Source organism: Volvox carteri, assembly GCF_000143455.1.
Source record: "Volvox carteri f. nagariensis unplaced genomic scaffold VOLCAscaffold_44, whole genome shotgun sequence".
Taxonomy (NCBI): Eukaryota; Viridiplantae; Chlorophyta; class Chlorophyceae; order Chlamydomonadales; family Volvocaceae; genus Volvox; species Volvox carteri.
This window is the reverse complement of record NW_003307587.1, coordinates 956,328-974,923: the sequence shown is the minus strand read 5'-3', so window position 1 is coordinate 974,923 and position 18,596 is coordinate 956,328. Positions and strand designations below refer to the sequence as shown.

The window sequence follows — 18,596 nt, the reverse complement described above, 5'->3', positions numbered from 1 at the left end:
GGGAGTTCACCGCACGTTGGAACTTGTACAACGTACTCATTGGTGGCCCAATTGTGCCGCAGATGTGCGACAAGTTGTCCTTACCTGCGACAAGTGCCAACGTAACAAAAGCCGTACAGGCAAGAAGCCTGGCTTGTTACAACCCTTACCAATCCCCGAAATGCCGTGGGACAGCGTCTCCATGGATTTCGTAACCGGCTTGCCCCGTACGGCTCGCCAGTTCAACGCGATCTTGGTCTTCGTCGACCGTTTGACGGAAATGACGCACTTTGTCCCAGTACGGAAAAGTATCACCGCCGAAAAGACCGCTAAACTCTTCCTTCAAAACGTGATCCGGTTGCACGGCGTGCCGAAACAAACGGTCTCGGACCGTGGATCTCAATTTGCCGGTCACTTCTGGCAAAACCTGGCACGGATGATTGAAATCGATCCTAATCTCTCCACAGCTTTCCACCCTGAGACGGATGGACAAACGGAACGGATGAACCGAGTCCTGGTAGACATGCTTCGCAGTTATTGCGCTACAGAACCACGATCGTGGGATGAAGCATTGCCCTTGGCTGAATTTGCCGTGAACAACGCTTTAAACCGAGCGACGAACCAAACACCGTTCTTCCTTAATTACGGGTGGCACCCGGCAACACCGGTGGTGAGGGAAACAGCCTGTAACGTACCGGCCGCCGCAGGTATGGCTGAAACCCTGGAAAAACGACTGAAGGAAGCAAAGAGATGCCTGATGGCAGCCCAAGATCGGACCGCGGCGTACTACAATGCAGATAAGAAATCGGCAACGTACCAGCCCGGTGACTCAGTACTCTTAAGTACGAAAAACTTACGAATGGGCCCGAAGGTACCCCGTAAGTTACAACCTCGATGGGTTGGTCCCTTTCCAGTGGAAAAGATGATTGGTAAAGCTGCGGTGAAGTTAACTACGTACCAGCCCGGTGACTCAGTACTCTTAAGTACGAAAAACTTACGAATGGGCCCGAAGGTACCCCGTAAGTTACAACCTCGATGGGTTGGTCCCTTTCCAGTGGAAAAGATGATTGGTAAAGCTGCGGTGAAGTTAACTCTCACGCCCAATCTGAAGATACACAATGTGTTTCACGTAAGCCTCGTGAAACCGTACAAGGCTGATGGCCCTTTTCGTCCCATACCACCCGAAACATTGCCTGTTTGGCAGGATACCTCTGAAGATGGTTATCTGCCGGTTGAGAGGGTGCTCGATTACCGACGACACAAAGTCGGAAAACGGACGTACGTGGAGGAATACCTCGTACGGTGGCAAGGATATACCGACGAGCACAACAGCTGGGAACCAGCGGATCATTTCACTCCCGATATGACAGCAGAGCTGGAGTCAGTACGACAACGGACTTGCGCGGACGCCAAGCCCTAAAGGGGGAGGCAATGTTGTGGTACCGCGTACGAACGCGAGTAACCACGTCCAAGAAGGACTCGGCCAAGACGGCTATCAGAAACTAACCGATCGTGAACGATGAAGGGACTTCGGCCTGTCCGAGTTTGACAGACCAACGGTTGATAACCGGTCCGCTTGACAGCAATACAGGGCTGAGCCCTATTTAAGGCGGCTTGAAGCCGACCTGAACCACGACCTCTCAACTCTGGATTTCACTACAATCTTCACCTACACTTAGCTGCCCGTCTACTTCATCGGCGCCAGTCAACGTCGCCTCTACCCCGCTGGATCCGCCAAGGGTAGATACCACTACAACGTGCGAAGATACAGAAGGGGCCGGGGGCCAGTTGATCGCATGCATGAATCTGTATGGTGGATGCAGATACACTGCTGCACCTCTTCTGGCACCTACTCACACCACCTCAAATGGTGGTACGTTTCACGAGTTACTTCACCTAACTAACGCTGTCATACACGCCCCAACGCAGCTACCTAGGCGGACATGTCCATCCTTGCGGCCGTCCACTTCCCAGTCAATGCATAAAGATTGGAAACGTACATGGTCCAATTACAAATTTTGCCCCTCTGAACGTGCACGCGAACACGCATGTGAAAGCAAGGGGAGATAGGCCAACCTGCTGCCCCCCCACAGCTGTCGTAGCTGGCCGCTGAAAAGGCCTCTCGAGATGCTGGTGGTCGTGCTTCGCGCGTATTTGTAGAGCCGTACTGTGTACCAGCTACAACAACAGCCCTGTTTCCGGAACAATCACACCTGTCCACCGAGGAAAGCTAACGGCGTGCGTCTATAGCGCAATAATACCGCACGACCGCATGCACAGGGCTTGCAGAGGACACGAAACGAAGGAAATGCGAGCAGCGGGACGGGCTTACTGCCTGGACAAGGGTATCGTATATGCAACCGCAGTCCTCAGCAGACTGTAGCAAACTCCTCATAATGCAGATACTGTCTGATATGACCGGACCGTCCACTAATAGCAGTGCATCCCATGCTCATCAATCGCGTCTGCACTTCTCCTCGCGAGGCTCTCGTTCCCCGCTCTAGCCGGACATCCTCGCACGTTGCCAGCTTAGGGGTCCGTGACCTTGGGGCGCTTGCTTGTGCATGCGCTGTCAGCGCTGTCGCTGCTGTCACTACTGTTGTCAGAGGACGACGAACTGCTACTGCTACTACTACTACTGCTGCTGCCGGTGTCGCACTCCACATCTCCACGCCTGTTCATGCCGTGCGCTATAGCTGCCAGATCCGGCCGCTCTTGTTCCAGCGCGAGGAGCCACCTCCGTGACATCTTGGGCCTCCCCTTCCGGGTGTGCTTCCAGACCTTCCGCACCGCACCGGGAAACAGGAACACTCGTGAGTTCGCGGCTTTCGCAAAGACGACGCATGCGTGAGAGCAACTTTGCATCATAGAAAATCCAATGGCCGGGAGGACAAAGCCGAATGACCACATGGCAAGATGTGCTTAGTAGTGCATCTTCAAAACGATGCACGACCATCTTTTTCAACCCATCCAGCAGGGCGCTCTTCTGGACGCCGGATGGATCCACCACTGGTGGCTAACAAGACTGCGGCAAAGCAATGACGACGCAAAGGACATGATGGCAGGTCCATACAGCACGCCTAGGTAAGCATGTCGAATTCGCACTTCCATGTTTGGTCGTGAATAGCATCGACACGTTACCGTAGGAGGTTCCTATTCTCTGTCCGGTACAGGAAGTAGACTAGACAAGATGTTCAGACCCGCAAAGGTCAGCACGGACTCTCATCCCGAGCAACTGACTGACCCGCTCGAAGTTCGCCCCACTGACGTAGTTCTGAGTGACAGCCAGCGTGTCGTCCAGATTGAGTACGGCGTGCCACCAGCCGCCTGGTACGAACACCGTCTCCCCTGGAGCTTGCAGCAGGTCCACGACGCGCGCAGTCGGCCAGTCCCCCTTCTTCGCCCGCGGGTAGACCTGCGACGTGCACATGCCGACACACAACGGCTACTTGCGCAACGGACGCATGCAGAATGTTACGGTGTGAACGCATGTGCAGCTCTCCCCGGGACCGGCGGTAGGTTCGTTGCGATTGATGATGATGATGATGATGATGATGATGATGATGATGATGATGATGATGATGATGATGATGATGATGATGATGATGATGATGATGATGATGATGATGATGATGATGATGATGATGATGATGATGATGATGATGATGATGATGATGATGATGATGATGATGATGATGATGATGATGATGATGATGATGATGATGATGATGATGATGATGATGATGATGATGATGATGATGATGATGATGATGATGATGATGATGATGATGATGATGATGATGATGATGATGATGATGATGATGATGATGATGATGATGATGATGATGATGATGATGATGATGATGATGATGATGATGATGATGATAATGATGATGATGATGATGGTGATATAGCCAATAACCATCCGCCAGCTAGGTGCCAAAGGGCCCTCCTCTGATCATACCGGACACCATTGCTCTGACCTGAGGGGGTAGAGAGTCCAATTCAGGAAAGAGGCCTCTGGACACACATGGTATGATGCGTTGAGTCCCAGGGAACCCGCTTGTACAGCCCCCCCTGCAGTAGTGGCGCATGGCCTTGGGGCATATCGGGGATATACCACCCACTCGGCCCGTATGTCGTATCTCGACATACAGCTCAATGAGCCCTCAGTGACATTCGGATGGAGTCACCGATCAGACCCCATCACGGCCGCCTTGCTCAGCTTCTACCTACATATCCCTACCTGTGGTGGAATTGTCCAGTACCCTACATACCACCACAGATGTAAGAAATTATCCCTATCATATTCACAGAGGCTTCACCTTGCTGAACCAGCTCACGGCTTCCCGCTCGACGCCATGCTCCCGGGGCAAGACCTGGCACCTCGGTGTCCCCGGGGGAAACAACGCCCAGCGTTTGTGACCTGCGTGGTGCCGCACGGCAGCGGTACCGAGCGCGGGGAATCGAGGACAGAGAGGGAGCCGAGGTGGGGGGCCGTCAGGCGCCGAACACAGACGGTCAAGGGCAGGCCGGGAAGCCATAGCCAGACGTATCGGTCGCGTTAAACAGGAGAGCAACAGCGACCACAGTTCTACACCGCAGTTCTACATGGGCCCTCGGACTGACTGACAGACAGACTGACTGACTGACAGACTGCTGGTGGCGATGAAGGCATGGAGGTCAACCCAAAGAAGCCACTGTATGCTGCTGGTGGCAAAACGCACCGACCGGCTGGGAGCCTGGAGCACTTGGAAAAGTTTAACATGTCCGATTTGGGGTGGCTTGGCTATACTACCCGAGTTGCTTAGCAACATGCAAGCAAGGAGTCGTACACGGGTACACACACGCATTCCCGGCCAGGCCCACAACAATCCAAGATTTGCTGTATGTATGTGTGTGTGTGTTTTACACTCGACGCATGCACGTAACGAAGGCCCCGGCTCAGGCGACCGCCTACCTGCTAACAGCGTGTTCCATGCGCTTGTCGCCAAGGGGTCGATGTGGAGTCCGCTGCCGCTACGGGCGGGACCCAGTACCAGCCACCTAGGTACAGGGCGGCAAACAAGCATTACCAGTTCTACACATGAAACGCAACGATCGCTTACTTACTAGCCAGTACAGTACATATGCAGTGGGGTCAAGGTAGCACCTGGCCGAGCACTCCTTCCCGGCTAGGGGAAGGAGGCTCTCGAAGGAGGAGGAGGAGGTGGAGGTGGAGAGGCCATGCACTTCGTCCGCCAACCCTCTCGCCAGTAATAGATATGCAACGGGCATGCATGCATGCTGCCCAACCACCTCACCTGCCTCACCTGCCTATCTACCCACTCACTTACCTGTATGGGGGTCTTCGCTTCTCCCCCACGAGGCGAAAGAGGTCCTCCCGGAAGTACACGGGGACCTGCGGGGCAAGTGCAGGAGTGCGACCAGCGGAGCTGTGAGACCAAAGCGCCCTGCCGAGTGCCGGGACGTCCTGATGGGGATGGATTAAACCAGGCAAGCACCTTCGTCCGCAACCGCGCGCCGCAACGAGGATAGCCGCCGAACTTGTCATACAACATGTAACCAACCACCGTAACTCGCGTTTGAGCGATTAAGCGGTTTTCCTTCCGCTCAGCCAGATGCGATCGCACATGCGGCAACATGACAAGAGGGGGAATATACACTACGGCCGATCTACGATCCGTACCAGCCGGGCCCTTCCCCAACACGGCTACATCTGGAAAGAGGGAAAAAAGAATCACAGCTCGCGATGTGCGAACTGCCTTCTGGCGGGTCGGAGCAATGAATTCAGTCGCATGCTAGGTGACGGTTTCGGGGGCCTGGCAGTACGGACAGGGGCCGCAGGAGGATCCTGCGCGAACATGACACCGTTGACTAATGACGACTCCCGGCACTTACGTTGCCAGCCCCTACCTTACCACACGACGGGGCTTAGAGTCCCCGAGTACGCTTTACGTCGAGGGACTCGACTGAACCTGACTGAAAGCCCAGGCTGTCCAAGCTGCAATCCCTCCTATCATTTCGGGCCCCCCCCCACACACACATAAAGTGAAACGCTGTTGCGGCCGAAATTCTGTTCCCCCTGTAAAGGGCGCTTCCGTCCATCTGCCGGTGTTACATCCCAGCCCCCAGGCCCCTAATGCCCCCGGCCCCTAGCCGCTCCCCGGGCCAGGCATCAACCAGCTAAGGGCGCACCTCGTAATCCTTACGCATGGACCTGCTGCCGTCCCGATCCGCGAACGTGCCGTCAAAGATGTAGAGCGGGGAGTCGTCCCGAGCCCCGTGCAGCGGGTCCGACATGTAGTCCAGGAACCCGTTCAGGGGCAGCCGCACCGCATAGCCCTCGTCATCTGAACCCACCTGACGATGGGACAGAGGTACACGTACAACGTATATACATGCACGTAAACATGCATGCATACATGCATGCATGCATACATACATACATACATACATACATACATACATACATACATAATTGTAACGATTAATGCTCACAATAGGTAGCCAGGCAAGGCACAGTTACGCTACTGATTGCGTACTGATTAGACCCTCTCTGTAAACTGTGTTGAGGCAGCGACACGGCAGAAGCAGCGGGGTGTTCGTACATGCATTTATGTGGGTAAGAGATTCATTGAGGATAGTCAGCGGGTGCAGCCTGCAGGTGCAAGCACACATGGGTAATGAGTAGGTAGATGATTTGTGCCGCCAGTTATGGTGGCTGCGTGTTGGCGTGGTGTGTGCGTATTATATGCTTGCAGCGAGCAAGCAGGTTGTGCTGCTGTACCTTAAATTTGTGTTCTCCGTAGAGCTGTCGCAGGCGCTCAGGCGTCCAGCATTTGGCAGCGGGCCAATCGTCGGCCAGCCCCGTGATAACGACGGGAATCCGGGGACGCTCAAAACGCTCCACAAATTCGGCTACCGAAAGATCCTGTGTCGATATGTTACGGCATGGACTGCTATGGCATAAATCATTGACAACAACGATTTCAATAACTGGAAAAATCACTCAAATCGCTCAGAAGTCTCCCTTGTGCCATACGCACCGCTTACGCACGCACAGCAAAGCGCATACCTGCCAATGTATCCGGGGAATATGGTCCTCTATGCCGTTAGTGCAGCAAATGTCCGATTGTGCATAACCGTGTCTGTACCTGCAGGAAGGCAGTTCCGTTTATTTCGTTAATACCGTTTTTTTGCGTGGCCAACCGCAACGCCAGCAAAGGCGCACCAGTCTCCCTTGCTGATGCTCAACTCGCTCCTGGCTGCGCGCTTAACCTTTCTGAGTTTCCTTTCGTTGTCATCATCCCTGTATAATCATAAGAGCCATTCTAACGTCTCCTATTGGTTCACGTCAAGGAAGCTTCTGGAGTGCAATTCCGACGAATTACCCTCTGAAAAGAGGAGGCTCCTTGTTCAACATATTGCGAAAACTACATACGAGACGCCGCTTTACTACAAAACGGACACGCCCATACACGGCGCCTCAATTTGGCGCGTAACTACAGATTACATTAGATTCATACGCATGCAATATAATGTATCAGTTGATGTAGTGAAGAACTGCAGTTGGCATAAAAGTTATGAAGTCGTGCAGTCCGCAGAGCAGCTGTACGAACACGAGGAAAGCAGAGGCATCCAGCTCGCGAACTCAATTACATGATACTGTCATATAAATCCTCCTGATATTCCTACAAAGCTTTCAAAATACTTACTGTACCCCGAATATAGGTACTGGGCATCACTGCTAACACATCGTTGCACAATATTTTTTTACTGTTCGATCATCTCTTTTTGATAAAAATGTCTTTCGCGGGATGAACTCTGCGGGCCAAAGATGGCGGTGAGATGTTTTCCGTTGGACGTTTTCCATATCGAAATTCGATGCCCATGCAATTAACCTGTCTGATAACTGTAGGGTGCTGAGGCGGGTCAGCCGCCAGGCGAGCACGGTGGCGTGGGTGAGTACTGGCTGGCGACTGAAAGAGAGGTAACAATCCGCGTTGTGGCCGGCGCTCAGTCCGAGTTTTTGTGCTTTCCTCAGCAGGCCAGCAGCCTGGCATCGCAACATTAAAGTATAGCGATGGGTCGGAGTACAAAGGAACCCTTAAGCACGTGCACGGCCAGGGCCAAGTCCCGCACGGCATCGGGACGTGTGTTTGGGTTGATGGCAACCGCTACGACGGGGAATGGCGCAATGGGCTCATGCATGGGTTCGGCACGTACCAGTGGACATCTGGACAGCGCTATGATGGGGAATGGAAGGTACGTGCCGTGGGTTGTTGGGGATTAGTAACGTTCTCCGCTTCCCCCTTGGCGGCTTACTCTTGCGCGCCACTGCCAAAGCGGCGCCAACACACACCCTGCTGGCACGGCTTATGCAGGACGGCAAACGCGATGGCGTTGGCGTCAAAATGTATGTCGATGGATCCACTTTCCATGGCATTTGGCGGGAAGGCAAGAAGCACGGGGTGGGCGTGTTCAAGCCTGCGTCCAAGGACAAGGACAAGGACCGAGCCAGGACGGTCGTCAAGACTAGCAGCGGAAAGCTACTTCTGGGTCACACGGCGGTGGACGGCGATTCGGTTTCCAACCTCAACGCATACGAATCGGTGCAGCCAATAGAAGTGACACCGCTGCAGGCTGGTAGGTATGGCATGTACGGCATGTATGCACGCTCTTCGGCAAGTTTTGCTTTTATCTGTGCTAGTCGCAAAGGATGCATCGCATGCATGTAAACGGCATGGCAGCGGCAGGGGCAGGAGCCGGGTGTTGCCAGAGTCCGCAGCATGTCGACAATCCTTGTGCAGCAGCGTCCGTCCCGAACCGCGGCATGCTGCCAAAGTTTTAAACGCTCAACTCAGGGGGGCCCCAGCATAGCGATCACTGTGCTCGCTGGTGACCCAGATCATGTGGCTCTGCATGGACCGCCACCACCGCAAGCAAATGCGACTCCAATAGCCGCCATTTTTTACCTACCCACCTGCTCTCTTGTGCGTTGCGTGCAACAATTGACCGACGAGGTGAGGTATCTGCTGTCCGCCCACTAATCTGAGACTCCCCAGACCACTCACCTCCCCACTCTCTCTCTCTCTTAGGAGACGCGTGTGATACCCTCCTGTTGTTCCCCTCCACCCGTGTTGCCCCTGCCAGACGCCTACAGCAAGGAGTCGTCCCACGCGGGAGGTGCCGAACCCACCCCAGCAGCAGCAGCAGCCGCAGCCGCTACTGGTGGTGGCGGTGCGGGGGCGCCGGGCACGTCTTCGGACGGGGTGGCGGAGGGGGAGCGGGATCGGGAGCTGGAGCGGGGCCGGGACCGGGAGGGCCACCGGGAGCGGATGCGGGAGCGGGAGCGGGATAAGGATCTGCGTGAGAAGGAGGGCAAGGTGGTGTTCATTCGGGCGTTTGAGGATGGCGTGTTGCGGAGGGAGGACAAGCTCAGCAGCGAGGACGCCAAGATAATCTTCGGGCAGGTAGGTGGGTACTGGGTGGTGGAGCGGAGTGATGTTGGGTTGCGAATGGGCTTGGGTGGGGGTGAGGGGCCCAGGATGGGGCCGCTTGGTGGACGGGGTAGGGCTCTGTCATCGTGGGGAGCTTGGAGCTGGAGGAGCCTGACCGGAGTGACCTGCTGAGCTGCGTGAGCCAATGTCACAGCCCCTGTCTCGGCGCCTGAGCCAGCTCTTTTAACCTGATACACATGATGTCATGATGCAAGGGCCGGAAAGGGGGGAAGGTATGAAGGGGGAAGACACTGGACGGGAACCCCGGCGCGACCGCATTGGTGGGAGGGGACTAAGGGCTGTAATGAAACAGGTGACAGGCTAGCTGCATGCCAAGTGAGGAAGGCCCCTACTTAACGGCCGGCAGGAGGAGCCTGACTGGAGACCTGGGTGGGGGCTGTGATGGGGGACGTAGCGGACGTAGCTGTACGGGACTCTCGGGGGGATAAAGCGGCATCAGCGAAGTCATACCGGAACTACACCGGGAACTTGCCGGCCATGATGGAACGCCACTTCCCAGGTTGCGCTTACTCGTAGCTACGTGTCTGTCTAGAGTGTTCACCGCGGGTGGGTCATGCGATCGTGCATTGATGGACTAGGTCCTGGATTGCCCCATTATTGCATCGCTGTGTATCTGTGGCAACTCATTGCCCTTCCACTTCCCCTTTTGGTTTGCCGGACTGTGTTGGCGGTGTTGGCGGTCCAACAGCCGCAACAGTCGGAGGAGAAGCGCCGTGGCAGCAAGGCGAGGAAGAAGGTCAAGCGGGCTCTCGGGCTGGGGAAGAAGCTTCAGCAAAAGCATGGGCAGCTGTTGTACAAGGGCATGCCCGGGTAGGACTTGGAGCGGAGGGAGGGGAGGGGAGGGGAGCTCCAGGCGGGGGCCCGAAAGGGGCTGGGCTTCCAGGAACAACGCACTAACCCTGAGAGACCGGGGGGGAAGGCCAACCACGAACGAGTGAAGCCGATGCCAAGGATAGGCTGATGCGCCAAAACTATGTAAGAAATAGCTAACCAGTCGCGACGTGCGAAGGAGGAGTCTTCGCGGTGATGTTAGTAGTCATGAAGATAGGGTAGGGGAGCGCCAAGGAGAAGCCGGGAGCGGTTGTACAATTGGGTCAATTGGGGCTTTGCAACTTTTTCTTTGCGCCGCTGGCGGTTACCATGACCACAAGGTGAGGAAAAGAGCACGCAGCAGCCTTCCACAGCCCTACCATATCCACCCGCCCACAGCGACTTGGTCCGCTGCCACCCTTTTTAACCCCCCTCCCACGACTATCCCGCCATGGCCATGCTCCCTGCCTGACCTCCCGCTGCAGGTACAACCTGATGTTGCGGTTACAGCACGGCATTCGATGGAGTGTCGGCCGGGGCACGTACGGCAGGGCGGCTGCCGGACATACGGCGGTGCCTCTGCCTCCCCCACCGCAGCACACCAACAGCCAGGGTGGGCCCATGCCGCTCACCCACAAGCTTGGACCGTCGGATTTCACGGAGAAGGTCAAGGTGTTTTTCCCCAGTGCGGGCAGGTGGGCGGCGAGCGGCGGGAGTTCAGGGAGCCGATGTGGCCGGGGGGTTACCTCGTGGGGTGGCTCCATCTAATGCCATGACGGCGCACCTACGTACTAGCTCGCAGGTGGAGACGGCCGCTTTGCTTTTGGCTTCCTCTCGGCAACTGGAGGAAACGAGAACCGGGAGCGCTCCCAGACGCGGTCCTTCGCTCCGCACTCCATTCTCCCTACACGTGCTCGCCATGCCGCCTTGTCCGTAACACTCGACCTAAGTACGCTCCTGAGATATATCACCTCCCCGCACTCTTCCGGATGTTGTTGCTCGCTCGTACGTAATTTCTCGCCCTTTGCCAACGCCAATATGTCAACACCACTATGCCCCCGGACGTGGGGCGCAGCCAGGAGACTCCTGCGCATCCCGCGGGGGACTTCAAGTGGAAGGACTACTCGCCACGTGTGTTTCGCAACCTACGCAACATGTACGGCATTGCTGACGCGGACTATATGTTGTCGCTGGGTGGCAGCAGCGCGCTGTGGCAGCTCAACTCCCCGGGCAAGTCGGGGTGCATGTTCTTCCTGTCGGATGATGAGCGCTTTCTGGTCAAGACGATGCGAAAGACGGAGATCCGGACGCTCATCGACATGCTGCCTGAGTACTACAAGTAAGGAATGGCGCTGTACGAATGCCCCAAGCTCGTCCAGCCTGAGCTAAAACCACGTGAAACCATGTGACACTGCGAGTTTGTCTACCGGCTTTTGATCGTCCCCTTTACCTTTGCTTCCTACTATCATGCTCACTTTCATCGTTCTCCTGGCCCTCCTGCTCTCAGGTACATGGAGAGTCAGCCGGACAACTTGGTGATCCGCTTCTTCGGAGTGCACGGCGTGAAGCAGGTGCACGGGCGGACCGTCAGATTCGTAGTAATGCATAACATGTTCAACACCGACCTGCAGGTGGGGCTGTTTCAGGGGTGGGGTTGCGGCCGCCCCGCGGATGGGGGGTGGTTGTGGAGGGCGCGTGTAGTTAAGCTCTGGACCATGTGGCTGCTGCAGCTGTGTGGTGGGTATCGGACAGCAGTGCCTTTCCCCTTGCTGCAGCCGGAAGCCCATCCGCCCATCCTGCCGCTGGCCGGGATGTGCTGCCCCGCCATCACCTGCTGTGGTTGACGCTTGCAGGGTGTGTAGCTAGGCACCCTGCAACGGCCACCGCCGCTGCTGCCGCTACCCCGCCCCCTGCCTTTCCTGCTATGAAAGTGGCCCCAATACGCCGGGGGGTGTGTGCGTCTGTCCTCAGATCCACAAGAAGTTTGACCTCAAGGGCAGTACTGACGGACGTACGACAGGGCCTCGGGTGGATCCCTACGACCCCAAGACCATTTTCAAGGACCTGGACCTGGACCTGCAGGTAGGCTCAAGGATTGAGGGGCGGAAGGAGGAGGGGGAGCTTTGAGGGGAGGGGGGTTGCCATGTCAATGACATTGTGGCGATCGACAGGAATCGCACTGCGTAAGGGGTTGTGACCCGCAAGACGATAAGACCGCCCTCAGACAACAGAGCAACCCGCTGATGTGCCGAGAGCGCAGCTGCCGTGCAGGGGCGCCCGGAGGCGCGTCTCTTATCCCCTTGTGCTTACCTTCTCCTCCCCCCCTTGTGCTCCTCTTCCGCAGTTCCTGCTCGACCCCAGTTCATACGACCGAGTCATACGCCAGATCACCTCAGACGCGGAATTCCTGAGGAAGGTGGACGTCATGGACTACAGCCTGCTACTGGGGATACACTTTTGCAGCCGCATGCGGACCCCCGCACAAGATAACGACAGCTCCATCACGAATCAGCACCCCACTGAACAGCATCACCAGCTGTCTGAGCAGCAGCAGCGGCAAGGGACGGCGGTGAAGGGGCCGCCGGAGGGACAGCGGGGCGAGGCCGTTCCTAAGGGCGGCAGTCCATCCGGCGGTCCTCCAGCGAGTGCGGGAGCGGGGGGAGGCTTCCAACAGATTTCCCAGCCGCCGCAGCAGCAGCAGGCCGTGGCGTTGCAATCCATGAGCTCGCATGATTCGACGGACGGCGAGGAAACCACAGGTGGGTTCGCGCGTCAACTGGGAATTAGTGGGTGGTTAGGTAGTGGCAGTGGCCGCTTACCTGTGGAGCTCTTCCTGTTGTCGTGTGTATTGTCATTTAAAGTCATCGGGAGGTGCCCGTCGCGGGGCCGTCAATGAACCGCGGTAGCGTAGCAACACTAGACCCGCGTAGGTGTCCTAGATCATGATCATGACGTCACCTAGCTGCAGCTGCACCCGCGTCGCCAACATATCGACCATGTTACGGCATATGTTGCATTGTATTACACACGTAGTTGGCCGCGCGGAAATGATGGCTCCTAACACTTTCACATGCGGACACCGACCATGGTGGGATTGGGGGCGGGGGATCCGGAGCACTTCGCCTCCGCAACTGCAAGGAACCTGCTCCGTGTTTGAGAAACTCAGTGCCACTATGTTGAGAGACCAACAAGGGGGTGTTGGCTCCTTCCGGGTGTGCAGCTGAGCGGCAACCCCGATTCACCCCAAACAGTGGTTGGGAGTGGGGCCGCCGTGGACGTTATCTCCCCGGGGCCCGAAGGTATACATTCGCCTATCTTTCTTTCCCCTAAAAACCCCTAACTCAAACCCCAGTTCACTCTGGAGATTTGTGCACCCCGTCCTCTGCACATCACCCCCCCTGTCCGCTGCATGTATGTATATCTCGCAGGTCAGCGGACTTCGCCCTCGCGGCTGCTTGCTGGTTGTCAGCCCCACTCGCCATTGCCTTCCCCGGCAGGTGGCGCCCGGCAGGTTCCGGGGGCCCTGGGTGGCGGCGACGACTCAGACGGCGAGCACGTGCGTAACTTTGATCTTTTTTCGGACCGCCCAGGTGAGAGGTGGGCTGTTGTTGTACTGCTGCCAAGAGAGGAGGCCCCGCCGGATGTTTTCCAGCCAGATCGGAGCAAGGTGGTTGGACGCCTGGTGTGGACGGAACAACAATCTTTAGCATGGGTAACGTATGAGACCCCCAACGTAGGTGCAGGGACTGCAAAACCACCTTCAAAGCGAGCTATCTGTAAATGCATTCCTCAATTCCTTTCCCTTACTGGTCTCATGCATACATCACTCTACCTTGCACAGCGCCGACTTTATACCCAAATTGTCTGCGGACCCAACGTCCTGCCCTAGGGGTCTGTCGCCGGGCGTTTTCCCAGCCCCTGCTCTATTCACCCACCTTGCATTTTCACTACCTCTGCTTTGTTCTCCAGAGCTGGATAAGCAACTGCGGCTAATCGAGGAGCGCATGAGGGCGCTGGGATATAGCGATCAGCGCATTCACGACATTCTCAGCCTGGTGCGACTGCGTATCCTGGGCGACCAGATGAAGAAGCGCTCCAAGAAAGCGTACAAGGTACGAGGCGATGTGGGTTGCTAGATCCTGCTATGTTGCTGCATCAATTCTTTTGTCGGGTAGCCAGGCTGGAACCTGGAACCGCATCATCGTTGGATAGCGTCCACAACCTCGAGAGTCGTCCAGGAGGTCCTGGTGAGGCATCTCTTGCGAGCGTCATATCCAGGCCTTTCCTTCTCGTTGCAAGATTGGATAGGCCACAGCAGCTGACGATAGAAGGCCGTGCTGTGCGTGCGATGCAGGTGTATGACGGACCCAGCACGGTGCTCATGGCTCTGGCATCACGCCGGCACGGGCCGGAGGCTCTGCCCCGGCTGGAGGAGGCTGATGAGCAGCCGGCGTCCGAAGACGATATGGAGGAGGCGCAACCCGGCAAGCAGCCGCCATATTTGGGTTATCAGATGCGAGCTCTTGCTGTCCATATGGTGAGTTATTTGAAAGTGGATGGTTGGGGTACGCCCAGAGGTCGTGTGGGCGCAGGTGACCCTGACTGTAGCTGCTGCATGAGAGGGTTGTTATCTTGCGCTCGTCGCTTCGTGGGAGATTACCAGAGAAAGATGCATGGTTTGTCCATGACTTCCCGCTGTGGACGCCCGTTGCAGGACGGTGACCAGCCACCGGAAGAGGTGGTGCTGTGCTTCGGCATTATCGACATCCTGCAGGAGTGGAACGCACGGAAGGTGGGGAGTCGGGGGCCTTGTGAACGACAGATTGTGCATGGGGATATTTTTATTCGCGCAGGTTCAGCCGGAGTCCTGCGACGAGCCACCTTGGGAACCCAAACTTTCGAGTGCAGACCAGTAATCAGGCTGTCAGATCACAAGCGGCCTTTGCTACCTCCGCGCTCCTTGAAAATTGCCCGGTACTGCCCGTCGAGCCCGAGAGCTCAAGTCCTGCCGACATTGGGCCCTGCTTGCAGCCATATACACAAGTACTTGTAGGGGTTCTGCAGTCATCCCCATTCAGGATGCAACCCCAATGACACATCTCAGCACATCTAACCGTAAACAGAACAAATAGGGCATCTACAACAAGTGTGCGTCAGTCGCAGTTTCACCAGATCCTTACCAGACCTACTTTCCCCAATCCATGCTTGACGCTCGCTTCCAGGTGCTGGAGCGCACCGTCAAGAGCTTCACGCACGACTCGTACGCGATCTCCGTGGCGCCGCCCAAGTTGTACAGCGCCCGGTTCGCGGAATTCCTGATCAAGGCGGTGTTCATGAACCCTGCAAGTGCCGCAGCGCGCGGGCTGCGGTTGCCGCCGCCCACTGCCGCTGCCTTCAGTGTTCAGGGCCCCACGGTGCACACCATCATGGAGGAGCGGGAATCGGACTTCCATCGATGACGATGCAGCGTCAGGACTACTACTGCTATAGCCATGCGGATTTACTGAGCACTTCGGATGGGGGTTAGGCAGCGCATTCCAGGTTCTAGTTTAGATAGAACGATTCTGGCCATTGCCGCGAGAACATGAGTGATACACAGCAGGAGTTAACTGCGTGCAGCTGTGGAGGTTTCTTCTTGGCATTTGGGAATAGAAGGGCCGTGAGGCGTGACAGGTCGCTTTACCATGTCCACCTTTGCAGTGTAGGAGATACATGGCTTTGCTGGCGATCAAATTCTTGGACTGCGGATACGGGAGGCGATACTGGATGATGATGCAACATTGGTGTAGTTTTAAGACGCGGATGACGAACTTGATGCACTCCATGAAGTGCCGCAGTTTCGGCTGTTATAGCATGGTCCGGGCGCTGCCGTGAGTGGCTTTACCATGACGTTAGATTTGTGTTCCGGAGTACCTGCGCCAATCATTGGCGAGCATAATGCTCGCTAGAGATCCCTACGTTCAGAGATTAAGGGATATGTCGGAAGCAAGGTGTAAACTTGGAAACGAAAGCTACAGCGCTTTACCCTCCTGTCGAGACTATACGATAGTGAGCTAGAGAGGTCCGTACAAGATGTGCGCCATTCTTTGCACTAAATGTGTTCGAATCGCACTGCACAGGTGTGCATAATGTAGTGCACAAAAGCTACACTCAATCACTTCTCTCCGTACCGCGACGATATCAGTACAGTTGAGTTCGCGTCGCCTCTCACAGAGGCACAGATACGCTGTGAACCTCAAATCCTTACTCCTCCCCCGCTTCACGAACATCCGTCATTTTCCCGTGCGTAAACTGCCGTTGAATGACTTGGAAGATGAGCACCGTCCAATACAGATGGAGGACAAACAGCACCAGCAAAAGGCCGTTGAAAATCTCCCAGTGCGGATGCGGCTCGATCCCCAGCTGGGCAGCCACCAGCATGACCGGCTCGAACAGCGTCGAACGGATAACGTAAGCTGGGAAAATAAGTACTCGGGCCACAACCCACGACACGAAGAAGACGATGAATGCCGGCATGCCTATATCGTTGCGGTCTGCGTAGCGGGCAAGCTTGGCCATTTCCAGGAAGATATCGGACACGTCGTGAATCAGAATCACAACAACTCCGACGCGGGTGAAGTTGACCGCATAAGAATAGAATAGTAGTCCCGACGTCACTACGTGGTGGATCATGCTCTCCAGCCAGTCTTTCCGCCGTTCCTGCGATGAGACAAATTTTGATTAACCGCACAGTACGCTTCGGTCTAACGGTCACGTTCACGGCTCAACCGCTAACGGTCACGTCCATGGCGCCAACGCGCCATTACTGCTAGCATGCAATCATCTAAATTACTCAGTATCCTCAACCAGCCATTTCATTGTACGGCGACGTAGAGACGCGCTGCTTACCAAAGCGCCCTGCTGTACTTACGAGGAACGATCGTCACATGCAGACTCACCTCGTGCACAGCGAGGAAATGTATTGCTTGGAGATAGAAACCAGTCTCAGCGCAGTAGAAGAGCAGCACGCCGCGAGATACAGGGAGGTTACACGGAGGAAACCGCGAACAACCTAGCCACCAATAGCGGCTGTCTGTGAACCAAATCTGCAAGAAAGGCGAGGAAACCCGTCCGAGCTCTTTCCGGGAAGAAGCAACGTAGCCTATGCCAGTCGGCCGGAGCTTTACGCAGAGAGATGGGAAAGTCTTCGTTCAGACGTACCTCGCCCCAGCAGACTGCGAAGGCCAAAGCTGTGAAGGCTATGTAAACTGTCATTTTCCAGCAGGATTCGTTCCACTTTCGAAGCTTCCTCGCCTGTTCCTGTTCGTCCACTTGCACATCAGTCTTTTTCGGATCACCGCCTGAGAGCGCCCGCTTGCCCAAAGGCTGCGTTTCACAATGAGGGAGCGAAGGGTTGGTGTGGGTCATGTCAGATGATGTCAGGCAAGAGCACTACGCAAGGCATCCATTACACCGCATCCACGGGTTCCCCCTGGTACACGGTTCGCGCGGTTGTTGAAACAGTCAAGGGTATTTCCGGCGCCCTACGCGTACCGGAAATAATCGGACCGTCCATGACACTGTACGGCTTCGGAGGCCAACCCACTGTTCAACCTCCCCTTCCCTACCATCACAAAAAGCGAAAGCCCACATACGTTCGAGAGCATACCGCATGCGCTCACCTCGAAGACGAAGCGTGTAAGGATGCCCCTAATAACCGGGTACAAGAGGGCGAAAACTACGCACAAGGAGAAGTCCAGGTACCGGTCCCCCAACAGGTACGCCACATCAGGCTCCGGTGATACATTTAAAGCTGTTAACGTTGTGTTGACAACGTTCAACTTCACGCCGCTTTCATATATCCATCGGCCCAGGGTTGAAAGTTTCTCGAGCTGCAGCTGGGGCTGAGTCTCCATTTTACTCGTGATCCCTGACTTATTATATTATCGATTACTTTGTTTACGTAGACAGAATTAAGTCGCGACTAGTAAATGAAGCCCGAAAAGTTATCTCCTGTGGGTCCACACCATATTTGACCTAGCAGGCAAACAAAAGGTGTTTAGCCATTATGATCTAGCCATGATGATCTAAGCGAAAACGCAAATGTTGGATTGGCCACTGTAAGAGGCCGCCTATACCTATCAACGGTAGATGAGAAGGTTTTTCTCAGAGAACTTGTCACAATATCTGTGCAGTGCTCTTATTCACTTGTGATCGCTCAAATTGTAAGCAGTATGTCAATTCGCGCCAGCTGGATTCCTGTCGTACTGAACGTTTCTGATTGGCCAAAGCTACCGTCCTACA

At 55.6% G+C, this 18,596-nt stretch overlaps 3 protein-coding genes across 3 annotated transcripts; 1 reads left to right on the top strand and 2 right to left on the bottom strand.

Moving 5' to 3' along the window:
* Positions 1-2,508: 2,508 nt before the first annotated feature.
* On the bottom strand, positions 2,509-7,405 carry VOLCADRAFT_121342 (uncharacterized protein; the record flags this gene model as incomplete). Its single annotated transcript, XM_002954586.1, has 10 exons — positions 2,509-2,760; positions 3,224-3,394; positions 3,490-3,957; positions 4,305-4,405; positions 4,940-5,025; positions 5,316-5,380; positions 6,178-6,342; positions 6,770-6,913; positions 7,058-7,136; positions 7,374-7,405. 10 exons carry the CDS (start codon positions 7,403-7,405, stop codon positions 2,509-2,511), a joined length of 1,563 nt encoding a protein of 520 aa, XP_002954632.1.
* A 263-nt stretch (positions 7,406-7,668) lies between these two features.
* On the top strand, positions 7,669-16,330 carry VOLCADRAFT_106487 (uncharacterized protein). The gene is made up of 16 exons (XM_002954655.1): positions 7,669-7,825; positions 7,901-7,943; positions 8,027-8,247; positions 8,367-8,628; positions 9,136-9,455; positions 10,192-10,313; positions 10,799-11,008; positions 11,389-11,652; positions 11,821-11,944; positions 12,285-12,395; positions 12,658-13,072; positions 13,811-13,903; positions 14,283-14,425; positions 14,668-14,850; positions 15,028-15,105; positions 15,536-16,330. The coding sequence occupies exons 1-16, from the start codon at positions 7,820-7,822 to the stop codon at positions 15,770-15,772; spliced, it is 2,832 nt and encodes a 943-aa protein (XP_002954701.1). The 5' UTR covers positions 7,669-7,819; the 3' UTR covers positions 15,773-16,330.
* A 32-nt stretch (positions 16,331-16,362) lies between these two features.
* On the bottom strand, positions 16,363-18,477 carry VOLCADRAFT_106486 (uncharacterized protein). The gene is made up of 4 exons (XM_002954585.1): positions 17,975-18,477; positions 17,514-17,678; positions 17,252-17,398; positions 16,363-17,012 (listed from the first exon to the last, which is right to left on the bottom strand). Exons 1-4 carry the CDS (start codon positions 18,206-18,208, stop codon positions 16,557-16,559), a joined length of 1,002 nt encoding a protein of 333 aa, XP_002954631.1. The 5' UTR covers positions 18,209-18,477; the 3' UTR covers positions 16,363-16,556.
* Between the last annotated feature and the right edge of the window lie 119 nt (positions 18,478-18,596).